We start from the raw sequence: 25,642 nt of genomic DNA, 5'->3' as shown, positions 1-25,642 counted from the left end.
TTCCAGCGCAACTACAACAATTTACAACTATAATTCCGACTGTTCCTTGATCCAGATTCCAGAAAGTTTGGATGGTAGGGACAAATAATGCCTTATGTCACAGAGAATGTACACTTTTATCAAAGAGGAACTGTTTGCATTGGAGTGGCTGGAATAGAGGAATTTAAATACCGTCCAGGTTTGCAAAATAGATTTACCTTCTGTAAAATGTATTCTACTCAGTGGACAAGGAAATTAAACTTCTCTGGGTGCCCGTGGCGCAGTTCGAATTCAGCGCTACTAAAAATATTTCACCATTTGCAAAGATCTTTGTCGGAAACTAGACCAAGACTGTTACGGTAAGGGACACGTTAGAGTTGTGCCGGTGTGCACTGGAAAGTGTTCTGCACAGCGTATGGAGGAATTTAGCGAGCCACGTGCACAAATCTGAAAACCGGTATGAACAAAGAGCATTCTGACTAGACATAGTAATAGAACCTTCTGTCTAGACATAGTAATAGAACCTTCTGTCTAGACATAGTAATAGAACCTTCTGTCTAGATATAGTAATAGAACCTTCTGTCTACACATAGTAATAGAACCTTCTGTCTAGACATAGTAATAGAACCTTCTGTCTAGACATAGTAATAGAACCTTCTGTCTACACATAGTAATAGAACCTTCTGTCTCGATATAGTAATAGAACCTTCTGTCTAGACATAGTAATAGAACCTTCTGTCTAGACATAGTAATAGAACCTTCTGTCTACACATAGTAATAGAACCTTCTGTCTAGACATAGTAATAGAACCTTCTGTCTACACATAGTAATAGAAACTTCTGTCTAGATATAGTAATAGAACCTTCTGTCTAGACATAGTAATAGAACCTTCTGTCTAGACATAGTAATAGAACCTTCTGTCTAGACATAGTAATAGAACCTTCTGTCTAGACATAGTAATAGAACCTTCTGTCTAGACATAGTAATAGAACCTTCTGTCTAGACATAGTAATAGAACCTTCTGTCTAGACATAGTAATAGAACCTTCTGTCTAGACATAGTAATAGAACCTTCTGTCTAGACATAGTAATAGAACCTTCTGTCTAGACATAGTAATAGAACCTTCTGTCTACACATAGTAATAGAACCTTCTGTCTACACATAGTAACAGAACCTTCTGTCTAGACATAGTAATAGAACCTTCTGTCTAGACATAGTAATAGAACCTTCTGTCTAGACATAGTAATAGAACCTTCTGTCTACACATAGTAATAGAACCTTCTGTCTAGACATAGTAATAGAACCTTCTGTCTAGACATAGTAATAGAACCTTCTGTCTAGACATAGTAATAGAACCTTCTGTCTAGACATAGTAATAGAACCTTCTGTCTAGACATAGTAATAGAACCTTCTGTCTAGACATAGTAATAGAACCTTCTGTCTAGACATAGTAATAGAACCTTCTGTCTAGACATAGTAATAGAACCTTCCGTCTAGACATAGTAATAGAAGCTTCTGTCTAGACATAGTAATAGAACCTTCTGTCTAGACATAGTAATAGAACCTTCCATCTAGACATAGTAATAGAACCTTCTGTCTAGACATAGTAATAGAACCTTCTGTCTAGACATAGTAATAGAACCTTCTGTCTAGACATAGTAATAGAACCTTCTGTCTAGACGTAGTAATAGAACCTTCTGTCTAGATATAGTAATAGAACCTTCTGTCTAGACATAGTAATAGAACCTTCTGTCGAGACATAGTAATAGAACCTTCTGTCTACACATAGTAATAGAACCTTCTGTCTAGACATAGTAATAGAACCTTCTGTCTACACATAGTAATAGAACCTTCTGTCTAGACATAGTAATAGAACCTTCTGTCTAGACATAGTAATAGAACTTTCTGTCTAGATATAGTAATAGAACCTTCTGTCTAGACATAGTAATAGAACCTTCTGTCTAGACATAGTACTAAAAACCTTCTGTCTAGAAATAGTAATAGAACCTTCTGTCTAGACATAGTAATAGAACCTCTGTCTAGACATAGTAATACAACCGTTGCAGAGCCAAGTAGACGAGTGTAATAGCAGTAACGAAATCCCAGGAGCGAAAGCGACTATGTTGGTTTTATTTAATTCGTTATTCTTACCTGCAGAATTTATTCGAGCTAATCGGTTTCGTTTACTGCTAAAATGTAAAATACAATTCATTGTACGTTTCCTGGTTGCTCCTTGTATACCGAACTTTCAGTTATAATTTCGCATGTGATTGTCCTCTACCCGTAACAAATGAACGCGGCAGTGGTGTACTGCAATGCGACTACGAAATCGCCATTCGCCCTGCGGGATCAGCCGAGCGGTCTAGGGCGCTGCAGTCATGGACTGTACGGCTGGTTCCGGCGGAGGTTCGAGTCCTCCCTCGGGCACGGGTGTGTGTGTTTGTCCTTAGGACACTAGTGTGTAAGCTTCGGGACTGATGACGTTAGCAGTTAAGTCCCATAAGATTTATTTCACACACATTTGAAAATTTTTAGACGCCTTTCTTCGCTGGTGGATAGGCGCTTACTGTGTACTTGGCAGTGGAGGCGTGCTGGTATAACTACGATCCACCTCAGACCCCATGGACTGCGACTAGAAACGCTACGGCTTTACAAACTCGTAACTGACAAACACAACGAGTATTAAAAACTGGCAGAAGTAAAGCTGTGAGTACCGGGCGTGAGTCGTGCTTCGGTAGCTCAGTTGGTAGAGCACTTGCCCGCGAAAGGCAAAGGTCCCGAGTTCGAGTCTCGGTCGGGCACACAGTTTTAATCTGCCAGGAAGTTTCATATCAGCGCACACTCCGCTGCAGAGTGAAAATCTCATTCTGACAACGAGTATTGATTAGTAATGACATACGATGTAATCAACAAAAATTCCAGCTTCACAATCGTGCTTTCTCCGTCGCAGTGTCTACAACGGAAAGATCAATTGCTGGCTCTTGCTTTTGACATCATAGCCACGAAGCAACTAAATCAGAAGATACCGAAAATCTGCCTGAAAACAGAAAAAGGTTGTATCTTTAGACTATCAAAGGAAACTGTTCTCTTAATTATGGTCCGGATTCTACAGCTCCTCACAGTTGCAACTGGCCAAAAATGCTCGAAAAAGCACGCTTTCTCATAAATAATGCTTCCGAATTCTTACGTGAAAACTAAATTTTTTTTAATAAAACGAAATTTATTAACATTCTACAAAAAATGGCTCTGAGCACTATGGGACTCAACTGCTGTGGTTATTAGTCCCCTAGAACTCAGAACTACTAAAAGCTAACTAACCTAAGGACGTCACACACATCCATGCCCGAGGCAGGATTCGAACCTGCGACCGACCGTAGCAGTCGCACGGTTTCGGACTGCGCGCCTAGAACCGCGAGACCACCGCGGCCGGCCAACATTCTAGATCTTTGTCCTTGTTTTTCAACGTGATCGCCCTGGCGACGAACACATTTCTCCCAACGGGACGCGGGTTTCTTGGTACCTCTACTATAGTGCAGAGATCGTCAACCTGTGACGCACGGTTCTCGGCAGCATTTTACAATTCCAAAAACATCAACTAACACTGACACTTCTTAACAGTGTAGTTGTCCGCCGCCGGTAGCAGAGTGGACAGCCGGCACCGTAGATCAGCGTGTTCGGTCAGAGGGCTTCGCTACCCTCTGTAATAAAAAACTGAGTGAACGGATCAACGAACTACCTGAACGAGTGTCATCGGACGTCTGCCACGAACAAAGTCAACGAAGAATACAGAACAAAAACGAGATTTAACAACAACAACAAAAAGTGAACAGCGCGACAGACTGTCAATCCTAAGGGCCCGGGTTTCGATTCCCGGTTGGGTCGGAGATTTTCTTCGCTCAGGGACTGGGTGTTGTCCTAATCATCATCATTTCATCCGCATCGACGCACAAGTCGCCGAAGTGGCGTCAACTCGAAAGACTTCCATCAGGCGAGCGGTCTACCCGACTGGAGGCCCTCGTCACACGCCATTATTATTACAGTGTAGTTCTTCCCCTTGGTAACAAACAAGAATACTTACACAGACAGTAATATTTTAAGATGTTTTTAATTGTAACTGACGTAGGCGAATTCGGCCATGAGGCAAGTTAGCCGCTTATCTCACCGTCAGAGGGGTAAGTTGCGCCGCCACCGCAGGGTTAGAGGATGTGAGAAGGGGAATATTATTTGTCTCCCAGTGCTGGGAACTCGCGGACGAACCAAACAGGTGCCATGATATAAATTTAGTCTCGGAGGTAAGATGGATTTATGAGTGCGCGTTATAGAGATGGTCATCTTCAAATACGGTACATATTTGTAGCAACGAATAGGGAATTAAATTAAGGCTGTTATAATACAACGCAACGAGTAGCAGAAGTGCTAGTAGAACCAGCGCACTCACGTTTCCGTACAAATTTAATTACGTATGTAGACAGTTGGTACATTACGGGTATCGAGAATCTCGATGATTTTTGGCTATGATCGACAATGATGCTGGCAAGATATCACTCGCAGGGATTCCATGACTTAATTTCAACTTTGACGTCGGATAACAAATGACAAAAGCAATATTTTTTCCCCTTTGATATAAGTAAAAATTAACAATTTTTTGATTGTTTACTTTTGCCTTGAACCCTTGGTTCTTGCCAAATTTGATGGGTCTACGTCTAAGGGAGGTACCCTTTAGGTTTTCACGAGTGAGTTTTCTCGAATCAAAACGTGTGACATAAATGGCCGTATCTTTTGATCGCATTGACGTTTACACCGGCAAGCGACTGTAGACCTTAGTCTAATTGTAAAATGTGAACTTTCACAGCCACAAATATCGCAATTAATAAATTGCTTCGGGGTTTTATGCCGTAGTCGAATGGATTTCACCTTCAAAACCCGTCTGCGGAGGATATTTTAGAGGCGGATCGTAGTTTCTTTGAATGTCCAGTTCACACCTGGCTCGCTACTGACTACAGCAAAATTTCGCTTCTGTGTGCTTCCTCGCAGTGGCGTGTCGTCATTTGTTTGAACACGCGAGCGCAACTTGCCACCGTCGACTCCGTCGTCCGCTGTCTCTGTCATCGCATGGTGGAAGGCTGGTACACATCTTCTTCAGCACCAGCTGACGGAGTTCATGCTTGTTAGCTTCAAATCGGAACAGAAGAAAAGGAAAAAAAATATGTTTGGATTCGTGACTAAATAAAGAGAAGACATCCGCTGTGATATTCAGCAGAGTTGTTGAAATAAACTATTGTTTAAGAATCCAGAAGCTGTTTTGAGCAACCAAGAATGACGTTAGAACGGTTCACGGATCTCCTCAACAGAATTCGAGATGTGTTAAGGAATTAATGAATCTGTTATTGTCTCAAAGCCGCTGCTTCACAGTTGCTGCCTTGCGACAGGGAGCATTGTCATGGTGATACAGTCTGCGAGCAGTTCCTCTACTGTACGTGGCATACAATGATATAGAATGTGTCCATCTCCTTGCGTATTCAGCATTTTAAGGGGATCACTCCCCACCCATAAAAACCACCCACATACGAAGTCTGTTCAAAAAATTCCGGAACTTTATCCCCAAAACGTTTCTACGGCTACCTTTTCTGTATTGTACATGGTCTTCTAATATTCTCCTCCACAACTGATACACCGTTCCCAACGCCGTTTCCACTTCCGGAAGCATTCCTGGTACGCCTCTTGCTGGATCTCTCGAAGGCAAATTTCCTTTTGTCTCGTCTGTCGTTGCAAATGCTTTAAACGGATTTTTCAACTCTGGAAATAAAATAAAAAAAATCCGTGGGGACCAGGTCTGGAGAGTACGGAGCATGAGGCAGCACAGTAATTTAGTTTTTTGTGCAATAGTCACACACCAACAGGGATCAATGTTTGGGTTCATTATCCTGATGCAAGAGCTGTGAATTCGTCTCACAACATTGCAGTCCATTTCTTTCTCACACTTTCCCGCAGGCGTCGCAACACGTCTAGATAGTACCATCGATTAACAGTTTGTCCCTGTGGCACGAATTCATGATGAACCAATGCTTCAAAGTCAAAGAAAACTTTCAGCATGGCATTCACATTTGACCTGACGGGCACTTTTAGTCTTGGAGAACCTTTACCGGCTCATTGTGAAGACTGTACCTTAAACATCACAACTGCAGAACCACGTGTTATCACCAGTAATGATTCTCTTAAAGAACATCTCTTTCTCATTTGTGCGATCCAAAAGCTCTTCACAGATAGCGAGGCGAAGGTCTTTCTCGTTGTGACTCATGAGCCATGGGACGAACTCGGCGACAGCACGATGCGTTCCAAGATGCTGTGTCAGGATTTCATGCCAAGATCCAACTGAGATGTTACATTCTTCTGCAATCTCTCTGACAATCAGTCTTCGATTGTCGTGGACAGATTCGTTGACGTTCGTGGCATGAACGTCGAAGGGCGTCCTGAACGAGGCCCATCTTTAACTTTCGTCGGGCCATTTTTAATGCGTGTGAACCATTCGTAACACCGAGTAAGGCTTAAGCACTCATGGCCGTAGGCTTCCTGCATCATTTGGTGTTTCTACGTAAAGGTTTTCTTGAGATTCACACAAAATTTAATCTAGACTCGTTGCTCCCCTAACTCTGTCATCTCGAAATCCGGCAACTGTGCGACACGACATTCTATTCAATACAACACTAACAGACATGCAACAATGAAACTTCCGGCGGTTACACGTTACAAACCGGCGTGTGCAGGGATGCTAACCACATTTCACTCCAACAGACCATTAACGCGAAGTTACGAATGTTCCAGAATGTTTGAACATACCTTGATACCGTAACACCACAGCCTCCGTACTTCAGTATTGGCAGTAGATATGATGACAGGTAACGTTCTCAAGGCATTCGCCAACCCAAACCCTCCCATCGGACTACCACAGGGGAGAGCGTGATTCATCACTCCGAATCTCCAGTCATCCACTGTTCAGTGGATCATGTCCGAAGGAACAGGTACAGCTGCAACCACAGCTGCTATGAAAAACATGAAATGTATTCGCAGTTGCGAATGTAAACCACCTCCAGCTGTATAATGGAATGACGACAATGAAAAATGGGGGCGGAACGGGACACGAACCCGCGATTCCTCCTTTATGGGAGCGGTCTCCTCAACCACTTCGGCTATCCAAGCACGACTCACGTCCGACCACTCCCATAAAGCAGTTAGTCCGAGTTTGAGTCGTGGACTGGCACACTTTTTCGTCATTCCTGTGTACAGATGGAAGTGGTTCGCATTCGCTTCTGGGAATACATTTCATAACCAAAATCTGTTGTGTACTAGAAGTTGCTCGGCTGTTTTACCCCACGCTTTTTAACTTCTTATTCCAGCTAGACTGTTGGTAGTACGTTAGAACCCACGAGTGATTGCTGTTTTCATACCACTTTTTTCGACTGTCCTTCGAAACGCTCGACGGTCACTGTCCGTGATCACATGAGCTCTAACGGTCTCGGTTTAGCTGTTGTTGTTCCTTCACATTTCCACTTCACAATCACATCAGCAAGAGTCGACTTGGGCAGCTATAGATGGGTTGAAGTGTTCCTCATGAACTTTTTACTCTGGTGACATACAGTAACTAACCCACAGTCACTGAGCTCTCCTGACCAACCCTTTACCAAGAGAGGTAGTGGTTAGCACACTGGACTCGCAAACGGGAAGGCGTCGGTTCGAACCCACGTCCGTCTATCCTAATTTAGGTTTTGGTGACTTCCCTAAACCGTTACAGGCAATGCCGGGGTGGTTCCTTTGAAAGGTAACGACCGACATCCTTCCCTAGTCTGAAGGGACCAATGACCTCGCTCTTTCGTCCCCTCCTATAAATGAACCAACCAACCCATTCTGCTGTCACTGATTCTCTACTGGCAGCACAATATTTCTTCCCTCCTTTTATGCTAGCGGGGCTACCTTTGGTGACATCTAGTGGCCAACTGCGCATTTCATTGGGGTGAACGGATTCTTTTTATCACCTAGTGTGTATTTTGATCATGGAAAACGCTGATAGCTAGAGATACGGATGCTGATTGACTCACGTTTCCATATCCGATGAAGAACATTTGGTTATGAGTGAAGTTCTGGAACCCAGGCAGCACGCCATCCTCATTACGGTTGCGTATGAGGTACAGCTGGTAGGCTACGAACGCCTCCAGCAGCCCCCCATTGTCTGCGATGTTCTCGTCCAGCGTCTGCTCTCCATCCACCTGCCAACAGTCACCGACACATCAAAAATCAACGTTTCTGCCTGTTGTTTTATGTATAGTATGGTACAAGAGCGTACCCAAAGTTGTGACCTCTAGGACAAGAATAGCTCATATTCATGATGAGCATGTAAGAAGACGGGTGGTGATGCTTTGCGCAATGGCATGGATCAGTGTAGTCCGTTGTGCTCCAGCCAAGGGCGTTATTCCATCACATCTGTCGGTAGCATACGCTTTGGGGTGTATGTAGAACATTTAGCGTTGGTTTTTCATTTTAGGTTAGAAGTGCTGAGGATCCTTAGCTACTTTACTGGCCACTATGGGTGCCATAAAGCAAAAAGGCAATTAATACATTGTGAAACGATAGTTTTCGGACGATATAAATTGTACTAGAGATAGTTAGAAGTAGGAGGAATGACCAAATATGGCACTTACCCCAGCATTGTCTGTTACCATGGTAGGCAATGGCTGGTTCATGTCGATTGAGACAAACACCAACAACACATGGGCAGGACTTAATTATGCTCTGTCAGTCCCATATACACCCTTCTTCTTACTTGCACATTCCTGCAGTATCTGCTATCTTTGTTATATGTTGAACTTTTGTTCAAATTGATGCTGAATTGATTTTCTGTCTGTTTAGTGAGGCAGTTCACTTTGTACAGATCATTTACTTCAGCAGTTGGTGGGTGGGGGGTTGGTAGTAGAGGGTAGTTGTTCCTTCCCCTCTCCACTCCCCACCGATCCCAACTGGATATGCTCTTGGTATGACACAACGGGCACACAAAATAAAGACAACAAATAATCAGGACAAAATTCAACTAAAGCTACAATGAAAATCATTGTCTCTCATCAGTGGTTCACAAAACATTCCCTTAAGACATATGAGTATAAGCCAGCATGATTTCTGTAACGTTAATCTTGTCTGAACTTTAAAACTTGCAAGGTAAAATCTATTTCTAAAGTCTTTATGTTTGAACGTAAGCCACTGACCTCACTAAGCAGCGTAATTTGAAAAGGCAATAAACTTGTGCTGTCATCAGATGACAATCTGTTTAAGCACAATCGAATGGTGTGGTTCCAGAGGACTTTCCAAGTCTCAGGCATTTATGATGTTTCCATGCTGGTATAAGATGGCGCCAGCCCACCACGCGGCAAAGAAGTTGCGAGGCGATAGACAGAGGCCAACAACAGACTCGCAGGAAACGCGGCGCCAACGCCCTCTCGGCCGCCAGTATTTAGGATCGCCGCCATGGACTGGACGGCGAGTCTGTTAGAGGCTGTCGCACCGAGTGAATTCCATTGTCATCAGTCGTGGCACAGTGGGAATCACAGTAGCAGTTAGCTGCGCCACTAACTCAGAGACAGGCACACACAGCAGTAATAATTGTGAACATAGCTGACTTTGCACTTCTTCAGCAGTGAGGTTAATGTGGACTATACAGAAGAGCTTGTAACAATACGAATATCTTGAGTTAAGTAAACTGTTTGTGTTACAGAAAGAGGATACTGGCCACCAAACAAAAACCTCTCCTTACTTCATCATGGTACAGGTCTACAGAGACAACGAGGTGACATAAAAGTTTATAAGCAGTATGTACCAAGACAGGGTTCGAACCCAGTTGTCCTGCTTAGGAGACAGATGCGCTAACTATACGCCACTGTGCCACAGTGGCTTACCACAGACTACCCTAGCATCCCTCATTTGTGTCTCAGCTCACTTGGTATTCCTCCCAGGATAGTCCATGCAGTTGTGCGTAGGGTGTCAAAGTGGTTTACTCATCTGCCTAGCGAGAGGGGAGCTGGATTCGAATCCTGGCCTTGCTACAAATTTTCAATCGTCGCTTCAGTCTGCATATATATACACCACTGATGCTTGAGGCTTGAAAAGTTCTCTCTTCATATCATTAATGCAACTAGGGCTGGGTTTCAGGCAGTCTCTCCCTTTTCATTCCTTGCTGAGGTGCCATTCCAATGCAGTTGGAGTGCCTCTGCAATACGGTTCGAGTTGAAGGGGAACACGAAGTGGGTTGAGTCATGAATGGGAATTTGCATTGAAGAGGCACTTGTGCTAGGGTAGTCTGTGTAGGTGTGCAAGGCCATGTGCCAGGGTGGCGTAGCAGATAGCGCATCTGAATAGTGCGCAGGAGACCTGGGTTCGAATTCCAGCCTTGGTAAAAAAATTTCATTTGTCCCTTTAGTCTTCATTTGGAAATGTTTAAACGCGAATTTAAGTTCCATCTTATACCATAATATGTCATCTTTACTTGTATGACAGGCAAATAAACCTGAGTCTAAGGGTTTTGGAAGGACAGAATAGTAAAGGCAACGCTTCGGGTATTGGCCCTCATGTGCCAATAGGTGTCGACCGACCGCCATGTCGTCCTCCGGCAATGTTGTCCCTGGATGCGGTATGCAGTGTCTTGGGGCCAGCACACGGCTCTCCCGCCCGTTGTCGCCGTTCTATACCTTGGAACTGCTATTTCTCACTCAAGCAGCTTGTCGAACGGCCCCACAATACTGAGTGCATCCCGTTGAAGTCCTTCAGCCTAGGAGAAATCTCTGGCGGTATCAGGAACTGAATCCGGGTCCTACTCATAGCAGCCAGATACGCTGCCCACCGAGATACGAAGGTGGACATCAAAGGACACGATCGACATCAATTGGAAACAGGAAGGCATGGATATCTTCTGTATGTGGTTCCTGTGATGAAAGTGTCTAGAAGGGCCCACAGATGAGCTGAGCTAAAAACGTGCAGATGTTCCAGCCTGCTTAATTTAATGGCTTAGCGAATCCCTTGAGCGCTCACATCATGACAGGTAGCTAAGATAACATGCTTACCACAACTTGCAAATTTTCTCACCAATGCAAAAACTCTCTCAATCGGGAGGACGTACAAAAAGGAATGACTTAAGGATGGAGTGTTCCGAGTTCTGCATAGAATCAGAGCATGATGAATAATAAAAGAAGAAGATTTTTCTTAACGGTTGAGGGGCAGCCAGTCCGGTGATTCCACGATAGAGAGTGGGAAGCAGGTGATTGCACAAGGAACGAGGAAAATTATCAGGAGGGACTAGGAAAGGGGATGAGAAGTTGCTTTGCCAAGTGTGGGCACAGATAGTGAAGCGACGAAGGCGCTGGAGGTGTGGTACAGCTATGAGTAGGGAGAAGTAAATGTATCGTCAGGGGTACCCCAGGGAAATGTGATAGGACCACTGTTGGTCTCTGTATACATAAATGATTTGGCCAACAGGGTAGGCGGCAATTTGCGGTTGTTTGCTGATGATGCCGTTGTGTCGAAGCTGGGTGACTGTAGGAAGGTGCAAGACGACACAGACAAACTTTATAGATGGTATGATGAATGGGGAGCTAGCACTAGTTGTGGAAAAATGTAAGTTAATGCACGGATGAGCAGGAAGAACTAAACTGTAATGTTTGGATGGAGTATTAGTAGCGTCCTGCTTGACACAGTCAAGCCATTTAAATATCTGAGCGTAACGTGAAATGGAACGAGCATGTGAGAACTGTGGCAGGACTTCGGTTTGCCGGGAGAAAGAGTGGTTCACTTGTAAAGTAGACCGAACATACACTCCTGGAAATGGAAAAAAGAACACATTGACACCGGTGTGTCAGACCCACCATACTTGCTCCGGACACTGCGAGAGGGCTGTACAAGCAATGATCACACGCACGGCACAGCGGACACACCAGGAACCGCGGTGTTGGCTGTCGAATGGCGCTAGCTGCGCAGCATTTGTGCACCGCCGCCGTCAGTGTCAGCCAGTTTGCCGTGGCATACGGAGCTCCATCGCAGTCTTTAACACTGGTAGCATGCCGCGACAGCGTGGACGTGAACCGTATGTGCAGCTGACGGACTTTGAGCGAGGGCGTATAGTGGGCATGCGGGAGGCCGGGTGGACGTACCGCCGAATTGCTCAACGTGCGGGGCGTGAGGTCTCCACAGTACATCGATGTTGTCGCCAGTGGTCGGCGGAAGGTGCACGTGCCCATCGACCTGGAACCGGACCGCAGCGACGCACGGATGCACGCCAAGACCGTAGGATCCGTAGGGGACCGTACCGCCACTCCCAGCAAATTAGGGACACTGTTGCTCCTGGGGTATCGGCGAGGACCATTCGCAACCGTCTCCATGAAGCTGGGCTACGGTCCAGCACACCGTTAGGCCGTCTTCCGCTCACGCCCCAACATCGTGCAGCCCGCCTCCAGTGGTGTCGCGACAGGCGTGAATGGAGGGACGAATGGAAATGTGTCGTCTTCAGCGATGAGAGTCGCTTCTGCCTTGGTGCCAATGATGGTCGTATGCGTGTTTGGCTCCGTGCAGGTGAGCGCCACACTCAGGACTGCATACGACCGAGGCACACAGGGCCAACACCCGGCATCATGGTGTGGGGAGCGATCTCCTACACTGGCCGTACACCTCTGGTGATTGTCGAGGGGACACTGAATAGTGCACGGTACATCCAAGCCGTCATCGAACCCATCGTTCTACCATTCCTAGACCGGCAAAGGAACTTGCTGTTCCAACAGGACAATGCACGTCCGCATGTATCCCGTGCCACCCAACGTGCTCTAGAAGGTGTAAGTCCACTACCCTGGCCAGCAAGATCTCCGGATCTGTCCCCCATTGAGCATGTTTGGGACTGGATGAAGCGTCGTCTCACGCGGTCTGCACGTCCAGCACGAACGCTGGTCCAACTGAGGCGCCAGGTGGAAATGGCATGGCAAGCCGTTCCACAGGACTACATCGAGCATCTCTACGATCGTCTCCATGGGAGAATAGCAGCCTGCATTGCTGCGAAAGGTGGATATACACTGTACTAGTGCCGACATTGTGCATGCTCTGTTGCCTGTGTCTATGTGCCTGTGGTTCTGTCAGTGTGATCATGTGATGTATCTGACCCCAGGAATGTGTCAATAAAGTTGCCCCTTCCTGGGACAATAAATTCACGGTGTTCTTATTTCAATTTCCAGGAGTGTAGAACGCTGGTGCGCCCCAGCCTTGAGTACTGCTCGAGTGTTTGGGAAACGTACCAGATGGACTGAAGGAAGATATTGAAGTAATTCATATCGGGGCTGCTAGATTTGTTACCGGCAGGTTCGAACAACAAGTAAGTGTCAAGGAGGTGCTTCGGGAACACAAATGGGGATCCCTGGAGGGAGGGTGACGAATACTAATGAAAAAAATTAGAGAACTGGCATTTGAACATGACTGCCGAACGATTCTACTCGCGCCAGCATATATTGCGAGTAAGGTCCACGAAGATAAGATACGAGAAATTATGGCTCATACGAGACATATAGATAGTCGGTTTTCCCTAGCTCCATTCTCGAATGGAACGGGAAATGAAATTGTAAGTATTGGTGCAGGGTACCCTCCGCCACGCACTGTACGGTGGCTTGCGGCGTATCTATGTAGATGTAGATGTAAGACACCGGACAACTTCATCTGTATCAGACCAGTGTGGACGAGTGGGCAATACTGAGGCGTTAGGGAGGGACATGCTAATGCTGAACTAAGATCTGAGTTTTCGGTCCTGATAGATACGAATGCGCTAGATAGAGGATGGTTATAATTAAAATTTCAGTGCCTAAGCGGGCGCCCATTAAAAGCGAGTGATCGTAGGACAACGAAAGTTTGTGGAAAGATGTTCAAGGACATATGGGAGAGGAACAAGGTAGATATGGGCAAACTCGTTCATCCTTGAGAACTAGATCGTTGGTGATCGCTCTTTTTTGGGAACAGTTTTTACTCCTTCACCGTTCATTGGTGGTTGGTATATGGTTCTTATGAAAAAGTGAAAATTAGTAGCATAGGTGACTGAAGATGGAAGCCGCCAAGAGGGGGCACTTGCCTCCACCCTGGGGTACGGATTTTTATTCATAACAAAATTTTCACATACTATTAATTTTCGTGATTCTGCAAAAACTCTCGTTTAGCTAACTGTAACGTTATGTGGCTGATCGCGGTGAAATAATATAAGGTGGGGCACGAAAAGCCGGCCCCGAGCTTGCGAATCACGCACGATTTGTTGACCCCTACGAGCAGAATAGATAAAAATGTGATATTTAGGCAGTGAAGAAATAGCAAATAAGCTAATGCAAACAACAACTTCGAAACAGTAGATGACGATTGGTAGGCGACAATGAGCAGTCTCTGTACCACTGAAATACACTACTGGCCATTCAAATTGCAACACCAAGAAGGAATGCAGATGATAAACGGGTATTCATTGGACAAATATACTAGAACTGAGATGTGATTACACTTTCACGCAATTTGGGTGCATAGATCCTGAGAAATCAGTACCCAGAACAACCACCTCTGGCCATAATAACGGCCTTGATACGCCTGGGCATTGAGTCAAACAGAGCTTGGATGGCGTGTACAGGTACAGCTGCCCATGAGCTTCAACACGATACCACAGTTCATCAAGAGAAGTGACTGGCGTATTATGACGAGCCCGTTGCTCGGCCACCATTGACCAGACGTTTTCAGTTGGTGAGAGATGTGGAGAATGTGCTGGCCAGGGCAGCAGTCGACGATTTTCTGTATCCAGAAAAGCCTGTACAGGACCTGCAACATGCGGTCGCGCATTATCCGGCTGAAATGTAGGGTTACACAGGGATCGATTGAGGGGTAGAACCACGGGTCGTAACGTCCACTGTTCAAAGTGCCATCAATACGAACAAGAGGTGACCGAGACGTGTAACCAATGGCACCCCATACCATCACGCCGGGTGATACGTCAGTATGGCGATGACGAATACACGCTTCCAATGTGCGCTCACCGCGATGTCACCAAAAAGGGATGCGACCATCATGAAGCTGTAAACAGAACCTGGATTCATCCGAAAAAATGACGTTTTGCCATTCGTGCAGCCAGGCTCGTCGTTGAGTACGCCATCGCAGGCGCTATTGCCTGTGATGCAGCGTCAAGGGTAACCGCAGCCATGGTCTCCGAGCTGATAGTGCATGCTGCTGCAGACGTCGTCGAACTGTTCGTGCAGATGGTTGTTGTCTTGCAAACGTCCCCATCTGTTGACTCAGGGATCGAGAAGTGGCTGCACGATCCGTTACAGCCATGCGGATAAGATGCCTGTCATCTCGACTGCTAGAGATTCGAGGCCGTTGGGATCCAGCACGGCGTTCCGTATTACCCTCCTGAACCCACCGATTCAATATTCTGCTAACAGTCGTAGGATCTCGATGAAAGCGAGCAACAATGTCGCGATACGATAAAGCGCAATCGAGATAGGCTACAATCCGACATTTATCAAATTCGGAAACGTGATGGTACGCATTTCTCCTCCTTAGACGAGGCATCAATACAACGTTACACCAGCAACGCCGGTCAACTACTGTTTGTGTATGAGAAATCGGTTGGTAACTTTCCTCATGTCAGCACGTTGTAGGTGTTGCCACCGGCGCCAACCTTGTGTGAATGCTCTGAAAAGTTAATTATTTGCAAATCACAGCATCTTCTTCCTGTCGGTTAAATTTTGCGTCTGTAGCGCGTCATCTTCGTGGTGTAGGAATTTTAATGGGTAGTAGTGTTATATTGTTGGAGTTATCATATTCTCTTTACGAAATGTGACACCAGACAGTCAATTACGAAAGGCGGGCTTCATTCGGTTGTAAGTCGGTCTGTCTTCTTTAACAATGAAACAATAAACATGCCCTTTAAATTTGGATCAGAAAGAGACGTAAAATGGCCACTCGTGTGTGCTGTGTGCCGACTTCCTTTGCATGTGTAATAAAAAACTTTTAGAAGCCATAAATCACAGAATTCAAATATGGCGATCTTAGTGGCCACGCCGTTTGGAATAGCCGATGATTCGGTTTCCCGAACGTTCTTCAACCTCGGTGTAGAAAGAGGACGTCTCCATACTCTTTTAATGCGTCGATACTCGCGAAGAGCAGTAGAACTATTGCTGTTTTTTTTTTAATATAAAAAAGCTTTACTCACCAAGACCAGAATCGTGTTGACCGTCTGGAACTGTAATTCACACTGATGCTTGTGTTATCGACCCTATGGCACCGTATCTGTACTGGCGCCTAACAGTTTGTCATCGAACTAACACTGGTAACGACGCAAATCCTGCAGCGCACAGTCTGAACATCATTCCTGTAAAGCAGGGTACCCATACGACAAAAAGTTTCCCGCTTACACTGGCTCAGGTAGCGAAAGTTTAATTTATAACCACCCTTCACATTTCCAGTGGCTTATGATGGCAGTCGTAAGCATGGCTAAAACATAATTACTTCTTGCTATGCTGATGAGGACTCAAATTACATTAAAGTAAATAAACGTATTTTGCAGTTCCTGTTGATACATTCCCTTCGTTGTCGTTAGCCTAGCTGTCTATCACTAAGAGTGTTTTCATATGTTTTACTGTACCAAAGCTTATCCAGTTAGTAATCCACCTGGAACATTAGATTTACAGATCTTTGTAACTCCACGGAAGTTTTTTTTTTTTTTTTTTAAAAGGCCGCGAGCGATTGTAACCACTGGAAGTATTCCAAAACTATTACGTAAAATGAAAATTCCTTCGAGACAGAAGTTGGTTCTGAAGTAACGAAACAGACACTTTCTACAACTACATACAATTACCCGACCCTTCCATATAGATCTTTTCACTTTGTAATTAATCAGCTTTCTTCGTGTGGTTCAAATTTTTGTATTTGGTTCCTCTTTCAGAAATAGTCCCTCACTTGTGACGGAAACGTCACATAAATTGACATTTCGAGAAGAATGAGAAGGGTTTTTTGTGTGTTAAAAAATAGTGACGTGTGAACTGTAATTTATTGAAAGACTGTGTGTGCGCGATGAATATCAAATATTAAAAAGGGTAGTTTACTATCTGTAACGCTCGCAAACAGCGATGCGTTTAACAAATAGCCTTTTGTTTATATTATCTGTGTAATGTAGATGAAGAAGAACAGAGATAATTTTTTTGGGTTAGACGTTTTTTTCCTAGTTTGTTTCGTCTAGCGGAAGGCCGCCATTGTATCACAGTTTAATATTTAACGTAAGTTATAAGAATGTGTGTCAAATTGTTATTAAAAGTGTTGGTCATTGAGGTACTGAGCATCTCCCATAATAGTCACCATTAATTGTAATTAATAACTCTATTTCAGAACTTCGTATTGCGGGGAGCTCTCTTTCCCTACCAGCATTTTGTCAGCCATTACGCTGGTGATATTTTTTGGTTAGAAATTCAGTTTCTAATGTCAAATGTATATGCGGAAGACTTCTCTGTTTTGATCTTTTAATAGTGTCAAAGCTAGTAAAGGAAAGACAAATTCCATTCATTAATGTTTTCGTAATGAACGAGTTCAGTATGTTTAAGATTGGCCGCTTAACGGCAGATGAGATTCTCCTCAGTTTTTGCCTTGCAGATAACTCCTCAGTTTTTGCCTTGCAGATAACGAATAGTAAATACAGAAAAATATTCCGTTTAATAAACATAAAAAAATCTCAGTTTCTTTGTGAACGTTGTACATAAATGACCTGCAGCCGCTGACAACCAAATTAATCATTTATAGTTTGTGTAAAAGCACACATATTTTCTCTCCATAATAGCAGCGCTCACGCGAACTATCTGTTAGAAGGCGGTGAGTCGCGCGCTGTGAATAAAAATATTATGTCGTGCGTACTTCGGAATAGCCGATGTCCGTACGTATGTTATCGCGGTACTGGGTTATTGCACAGTCTCATGCTTGCCCACAATATTTAACAGAGAAAATAGTATTGCAGTACGGAGTAAATAATATTGCAGTATTCAGTATGTATTTTTTGATTAATCACTGCATGTATAGAATTTAACAAAACTCCCAATCCCGAGTATCGCGATATACTTTATTAATATGTTATATTAGAACAAATAAGCCCTCGGTCACAAATATTAAGTCAAAATTGACCAGGTTTCGACTCTACTATGAGCGTCACCTTCAGAATTAGACTAACTGTTCAAAACATATTAGGTTTGTAATACATTAATAAAATTAAAGTTTGTACTGACTGGAAAAAGATGCAGTACATACAAGTCACATATTAAAAAAAGATCTAAGCCGGAAAGGCGACGTCATAAATAGTTGTAAGTAAGATGGCGAGCCGCTAAGGGCTGCTCGTACTTTAGTGATCAAAGTTTTTATTTATTTTTATTAATATATGTTGGGGATCAGTACGACATATTCCTATTAGGTTTTGTGGCGAATACCTTCCGTCAACTAAACCTGCTCACCTTAATATGAGAGCACTGCTCGCCGCGCGGCATTAGCTGAGCGGTCTCGGGCGCTGCAGTCATGGACTGTGCCGCTGGTCCTGGCGGAGGTTCGAGTCTTGCATTGGGCATGGGTGTGTGTGTTTGTCCTTACGATAATTTAGGTTAAGTAGTGTGTAAACTCAGGGACTGATGACCTTAGCAGTTAAGTCCTATAAAATTCCACACACATTTCAACATTTGAGCACTGCTCGTCTTCATTTTAACGCCATATTTAGAAAAGCATATTGAATCAATTTGCCAGAAGTGGGTGCGCTGTGAATGCGACCACATGCTAATCAGATGCCTCGTGGGTATGCAAATTAGATTTGCAGTAGTTCTATCACTCCAGATCAAATAAAAAGATAAATCACTCCTATGAAGTTAATAGGCTATCTGAAAAATCAACTACTGTGCACAAAAGAAACTTATTTGATATGATCCGGAACTCGTCAGGGGCCTCGCGTATTGCTTATAGTTACAGGACCTGGCAATTTCAATTGAATGATTTACTTAAATGGTTGCTGAAAGATAACATTTGATTTGGTACACGTTACTAAAACAATATGCAATTTAGTCTGAACACATCAACATTAAGATTACAAACAACTTGAGAATGAATTTTACGTAAATAAAATAAAACGCCGAACGAAAAATTAATGGTTATTAGCTTTGTCACCAGCGTGATGCTGGACAAATACGGTTGGCATCGTGCTCACATGCATAAAGTACGCAACACAACATACATTTTCTACCATGACTGTAAAACTATCTCAAAAAAAGAAAAGTATGAATCTGAAAAGAGCATAAGACAATGAATAAAGGAAGGAACGGAAAGATTCGTAAGCAGACGGGTGAACTTCAGTCAATTAACTAAATACCTAAACGAAACACGAGTAGCTACAGAGGAAGATCCTCTTTGAAACAGGAATCAGATGCAGAACACATGTAGACTAGTGCGTGAAGCGCTTAGATCAAATTATGAAAACTGAAAATGAAAATGTGGGTACGAACTCCTCTCCCTTCATTATATCATGGTCTCTGAAGTCAGGAATCTTCACGTGACTGTGGTTAAGCTGACTCCAGGCGAATTGCTGCAGCGAGTGCAAACTACTGGGCCCGAGTGAGTGCAGAATCTCACCATGGTCTTCCTGATAACCGATCACAGATGCCGACAAATTCAAACTAGAACTTCGAAAACTTGGCAGACAGCTGAAGTCAAGAAAAAATTCGTGCAAACGCGAAATCTGAAAAGTATTAACATGAATGAGAATCTGAAATAGAGTCCCTGCCTACATTTTGATTGCCTTCTTTCATACAGCGGAAAGGCACCCGGTACAGTATTCTTAGCCAGCTCCAGAAATAACTGTCAGTCTCAATAAAATTCCCAACAGCCGTGTAGTTTAAGATGCTATTTTATTTTGAAGGTTACCAGTTTCAGGATCTATGCCATCTTCAGGTCCCACATGTATAGTGAAATGCTGAAACTGATAGCTTTCAAAATAAAATAAAATAACATGATAAGTTATACGGCTGTTGGGAATTTTATTTACGCTGGCAGTTACTTAACCAGCCGATGACCCCTGTCCATGATGGACCAACATAGTCCCAGAAATGGTCTAATTGCTCCTCCAATGAGGTGTCTGGAAGTCTGTTCACCAGCACCGATCATCAGGTGGAAGATGTATCCGTCAGTGGCCTTTGTTTTTATGGAAACGCTCCGTTCCCAAGATCAGACTTGTTTGTCGGAAATCTGGGAAATTTTGTAGACAATGACGGAGGATTCTCAGGAAAAAGGGAGAGTCTGGAAATTTTGCAGAATCGTGTGCCAACATTTACATAACTTGTGGAAGCGGCGTCTGGAGTCCGAAGCACAATGGGGTTACGGCAACTGGAAAGCAGAGAACCACACCAAAAGTTTGTCAACAGGCATAGCCCTCACCCTTTCCATCACTGGTTTCCCATTTTGCTACAAAGAATTCCAGTCGACCGTTCTACCGCCCATTGTTTGAGGTACCTTCAAGATAATTCCTGAAAGGGTTGCTCGGCTGCTCGTGCGGTTCGCTAAGTGAAAACCTGCACTTTTAGTGACTGACACCTCCTCAAGAAACTGTGAAACGTTCCATCTTTTTGTCCACAGTGAAGAGGACTTCCCTTGACCAAAACTGTGCACATTTAGAGAGAAACTACACACATCACAAAAAGTTTTGCATCATTCCGGTTTCCAGAACTCCTCAAGATAGACGTTGACTGTGAATATTGTATCACAGACACGGTCCCTTTCACTGTTCTGAGATGTCACTAAACCCGTCCAAAGATGTAAACAACCATGCACGAGCAACCCCTGTTAGACGGAGGGGGTCCGACAGCCGATTAGTTCCAGTCATTCCACCAGGAAGGAGGTACACGGCTCGTGGTGTCTGCAGTTCTACCATGCCTAGACGGTCAATACCGCGGTTCGATCGCGTCCGCATTCTTAGTTTGTGCCAGAAAGGGCTCTCAACAAGGGAAGTGTCCAGGAGTGAACCAAAGCGATGTTGTTCGGACACAGAGGAGATACAGAGAGACAAGAACTCTCGATGACATGTCTCGCTCAGACCGCCCAAGGTCTACTACTGTAGTGCATGACCGCTACCTACGGACTATGGCTCGAAGGAACCCTGACAGCAACGCCACCATGTTGAATAATGCTTTTTGGGCAGCCACAGGACGTCGAGTTACTACTCAGACTGTGTGCAATAGGCTGCGTGATGCGTAACTTCACTCCCGACGTCCATTGCGAGGTCCATATTTGCAACCACGACAATATGCAGCGCGTTACAGATGGGCCCAACAACATGCCAAATGGACCGCTCAGAATTGGCATCACGTTCTCTACACCGATGAGTGTCGCATATGCCTTCAACCAGACAATCGTCGGAGACGTATTTGGAGGCAACCCGCTCATGCTGAACCCCTTAGACAGACTGTCCAGCGAGTGCAGCAAGGTGGAGGTTGCCTGCTGTTTTGGGGTGGCATTATGTGGGACCGACGTACGCTGCTGGTGGTCATGGAAGGCGCCGTAATGGCTCTACGATACGTGAATGTCATCCTCCGACCGATAGTGCAACCATATCGGCAGTATATTGCCGAGGCATTCGACTTCATGGACGAGAATTTGCGCCACCATCGTGCACATCTCGTGAATGACTTGCTTCAGTCTAACGACATCACTCGACTAGAGTGGTTAGCATGTTCTCCAGACATGAACCCTATCGAACATGCCTAGGACAGATTACTACAAACTACATCCTAACCACTCATACAGTCAGCGTGCAAAATAAGTCACAAGTTGGAAAAAAAATCTGAAAGGAACTGAGACAAGAGACCTTCGGATGTAAATTCATTATGTGAGGAGAAGGCCTGAAACATGCGGCCATTTCACAAATTAAGTTATTTAGTAAGTTAGTTACATGTTCCATTGATCATGTGTACTATTATTTTACCGAAATTATTTGAACGACAGGTTCACTCTGCAGGATATGCTTACATGATTAGTGTTAACATTAATGTACATATTGTTATTTTTAGCCCTAGCCATGCAACTTCACTTAATTGTTTTCTGGCTACCAGTTTCCATGTAGAAATTCTTCAGTGTAATAGGAACAGTCCAAGAGGAATGATTTTAAATTATATTTAAAAGTTGTCAGGTATTTTCTGCTATTGGGAAAACATTGTAGAGCTCCTCTCTGAGCCACTGAGAACTTTAACAATGGGTAATAAAGGTCATTTGTTCTAGTGTTGTAGGTATGTACATCACTGTTCTTCTCAAATTGTGGTGGGTTATTAATGACGAATTTCGCGAGTGAATATATGTATTGTGACAGCACAGTTAAATTGCCCAGCTGCTTGAAAAGTACCTACATGAGATCCAAGGGTTAACATCACATAGTATTATGCCTGCTCACTTTTGTGAAATCAATACTTTCTTTCCTAGTGATGAGAGAGCACAGAGAATTATTCTGTACGACATTATTGAGTGGAAATATGCAAAATATTTCAGGAGATTGATACGTTTATTTCCAAGATTAGCAGTCATACAAAGAGTAAAAGTAAATGAACTTAACTGTTTGAGAATCTCAGTAATATATTTCTTCCAGTTAAAGTTTTCATCAACATGTACACCCAAAAATTTGGAGCATTCTACCCTACTTATTGGCTTCTTCTCATGTGCTACATAAATTCTTGGTACGACCGTAATTGTTGCGTAGAGCTGACAGTAGTATATTTTTTTCAAAATTTAGGGAGATTCTATTGTCAGAGAACCACTTAATAATTCGTTCGAAAATATTTACCAGCTTTTCTACTGCTTTCTCTCTAATGGGATTTATTATAGTTTTAGTATTGTCTGCAAAAGTACCACTTTTGCTTGTCGAACTGTAAGTGGAAGGTCATTCACAAATATAAGGAATAGGAGGAGACCCCATCCCCAGTCACCAAAATCTTCTACCTTTCTGACACTGAATTATTCAGCACAACCTTTTGCGTGCTGTTTGTTAAGTATGAATCAAACTAGATGTGTGTAAAGCTATCAGTCCCATAAAAATTGGGTTTTCATAAGAGACTAAGAGGATTACACAATCAAACGTCTTTGACAGATGACAACTAGCAATGTAATATTATTTAAGACTTGTACTATTTGATGAGTGCATGTATAAGTAGCCTTCTCAGTCGGGTATCGTTTCTAGTATCGGAATTGTTTTCTCAATCTAAGCATGAAGCAAAAATACCTTGATTATAAGTAATTTTACTTAAAATCATTGACAACTCTTGTAATATCTCGCCTAATCAAGGTACAATTAAGTTTTTTTTATTCTTGAGTTTTTTGTAAAATTCACAATAACATTTGGCTACATTTTTATGGTGACTTTTGTTTTTAATATTTTTAGCCCTTCCACACCCTTTTGATCTTTGTGCAATTATCTATATTTAGTTCACAAAAACTGTAGAACTCAAAAAACTGTGGTTTGTGACAAATGAAAGATAAATCACCAAGTATGTTTATGTATCTTTGTTGTAGGTGAAGCTGAGCAGAAAATACTACAGCAGTAAAATGGCGCCATGCGAAGAGAAGGTGCAGAGAGTTTTGTGGCATCACGAGACAAAATCTGCAACTACTGTGTAGCAAAATTTTCGAAGACAATACGGAAGAGAAGCACCTGATGGAGTATTGGTGCGTGGTACATGGAGTTTAAACAGACCGGCAGTGCATTGCATCTTCTGCGAACAGGGTGGCGTTCTGTCAGGGGGGAATAAAGTGTCAGAGATGTGCAGCAGGCATTCTTACGTAGCCTTTCCAAATCTACTCGATATGCACCTCGTGAATTAGCGATTTCTAGGACTAGAGTGTAAACAATTCTACACAACAGATTGACCCTGTATGCATCTAGTGTCCAAGCAAGACATGCATTGCAACCAGATTATGGAACTTGCCGAGCAGCTTTTGCAATTGAGACGTTGGCACCAATCGACACTAGCAATAAGCATCTTCAACGAAATTGTTTTTCAGATGAGGCTACTTTCCATGCATAAGGCAAAGTTAACAGGGACACTGAGAGGATATGGTATTCGGAAAGTCCACTTGTTGCCTTAGATCAGGTTATGGATTCCCCTAAAATGAATGTGTGATGCGGTTAAATACATGACAGAGTAATTAGCCATTTTTTTGCTCGGAGATCGGTAACAGCTAACATCTAACTGGATAGGCTAGGTCAAATTGCAGACCCACAACAGAGAGACTTGGAGTATGAAGTGATTTCCCAACAGGTGTGAGCATTGCCTTACTGGCACTGCAGCTCTGAAATTTTCTTGATGCAGCACTTTCTGATAGGTGGCTTGGGCATGATGGTCCCACTGCCCAGCCTGCAAGATCACCAGACATAACACCTTTAGATTTCTTCTTGTAGGGCTATGTAAAGGACAAGGTTTACGCTACCTGATTTGGAAACATGAGGAAGAGGATAACAGATGCTCTTACTGCTGTTACACAAGGGATGCTGGCCAACGTATGGAGTAAGAACGAAAATTGATTATACAATCTTCGAGCAACAAACGGCACACATGTTGTGCTTTAATGGTATCGTAGCAAGACCTTGGTGATTTATTCTTCATTTGTTACAAACCACAAACTTGTAAGTTATACAGCTCTTCTAAAATAAATGTCGATAATTGTGCAAAGACTTCAGTTCTGTCCTCCATTATAAACACGGTTTACATGCGGGCAAAACAAGCAGTGTGTCATTTAGCTATATTGAGTTATCCACATAACTGGACATCAACATAACATAAAATTACATGTAACTTAATTTCGTTCTTCAGACACGTCGTAATTCTGACGTACGTCTTGCTTGAGGCTATGGTAATGATGTCACAAGCCACATGAAAAAAAAGTCTGAGCTGAGGGTGGGCAGTTTCGTGGACAGTTTTGAAGAATGCCAAGTTAATTAGGCTTGATAGCCTCCAACATCTATTTTTCAAAATAATACATTGGCAACAATCACTGAGCCAGATGCGAGATGGTCCTGTTTTTGTTCTGAGCAACAATACACAAGTATTACTCAAATTTCTGATTATTATTTACGAAGATAAATCACCTAAAACTTTGGACAACTGTTAACCACATCTTTTTCTTTTTCCTGGCCTTCATCACGCTTCTACGCTGGGCCAGCATGTTTTTTGTGGCTTTGGCAATATTGCTGGTTGATGGTAGCCAGGTGCCTTTCCTGTCACCACCCCTTTGAATCCCACGTCACCACCCCTTTGAATCCCAGCGACGGAATTTGTGTCGACAACAGTCTGATTCTAGCGGTATCCCACCTGGAAGCGTACGAACATGCCGACGAATCGTGTAGTTGAGGTGAGACCAGTGTCCAGCCAAATATTCACCTGGTCGCATATAGGAAAACACCTGAAACCCACATCCAGGCTGGCCAGAACAATGGCCCTCGCCATGAATTAGCTGGCCAGATGTCATTTTGGAAGTCGCATGCCGCCAAGAGTAGCTATCTGGGCGAATTGGTAGTTAACGACCAGAAGATACGGTTTATTCACATTAATGTGACCACCGCCAGTGTTCGATGTCA

At 43.7% G+C, this 25,642-nt stretch overlaps 1 protein-coding gene across 1 annotated transcript in view; it reads right to left on the bottom strand.

Annotated features, from left to right (window-relative positions):
- LOC126291441 (endothelin-converting enzyme homolog) overlaps window positions 1-25,642 on the bottom strand; it is a 278,593-nt gene that overhangs the window by 8,374 nt on the left and 244,577 nt on the right. The window contains exon 19 of the mRNA XM_049984955.1: window positions 8,073-8,240. Within this exon, the coding sequence (XP_049840912.1) occupies window positions 8,073-8,240 (168 nt within the window). The remainder of the gene's footprint in view (window positions 1-8,072; window positions 8,241-25,642) is intronic.

Source organism: Schistocerca gregaria, chromosome 9 (assembly GCF_023897955.1).
Source record: "Schistocerca gregaria isolate iqSchGreg1 chromosome 9, iqSchGreg1.2, whole genome shotgun sequence".
NCBI lineage: Eukaryota > Metazoa > Arthropoda > Insecta > Orthoptera > Acrididae > Schistocerca > Schistocerca gregaria.
The sequence above is the reverse complement of the archived record's forward strand: the minus strand, read 5'-3'. Positions and strand labels throughout refer to the sequence as shown.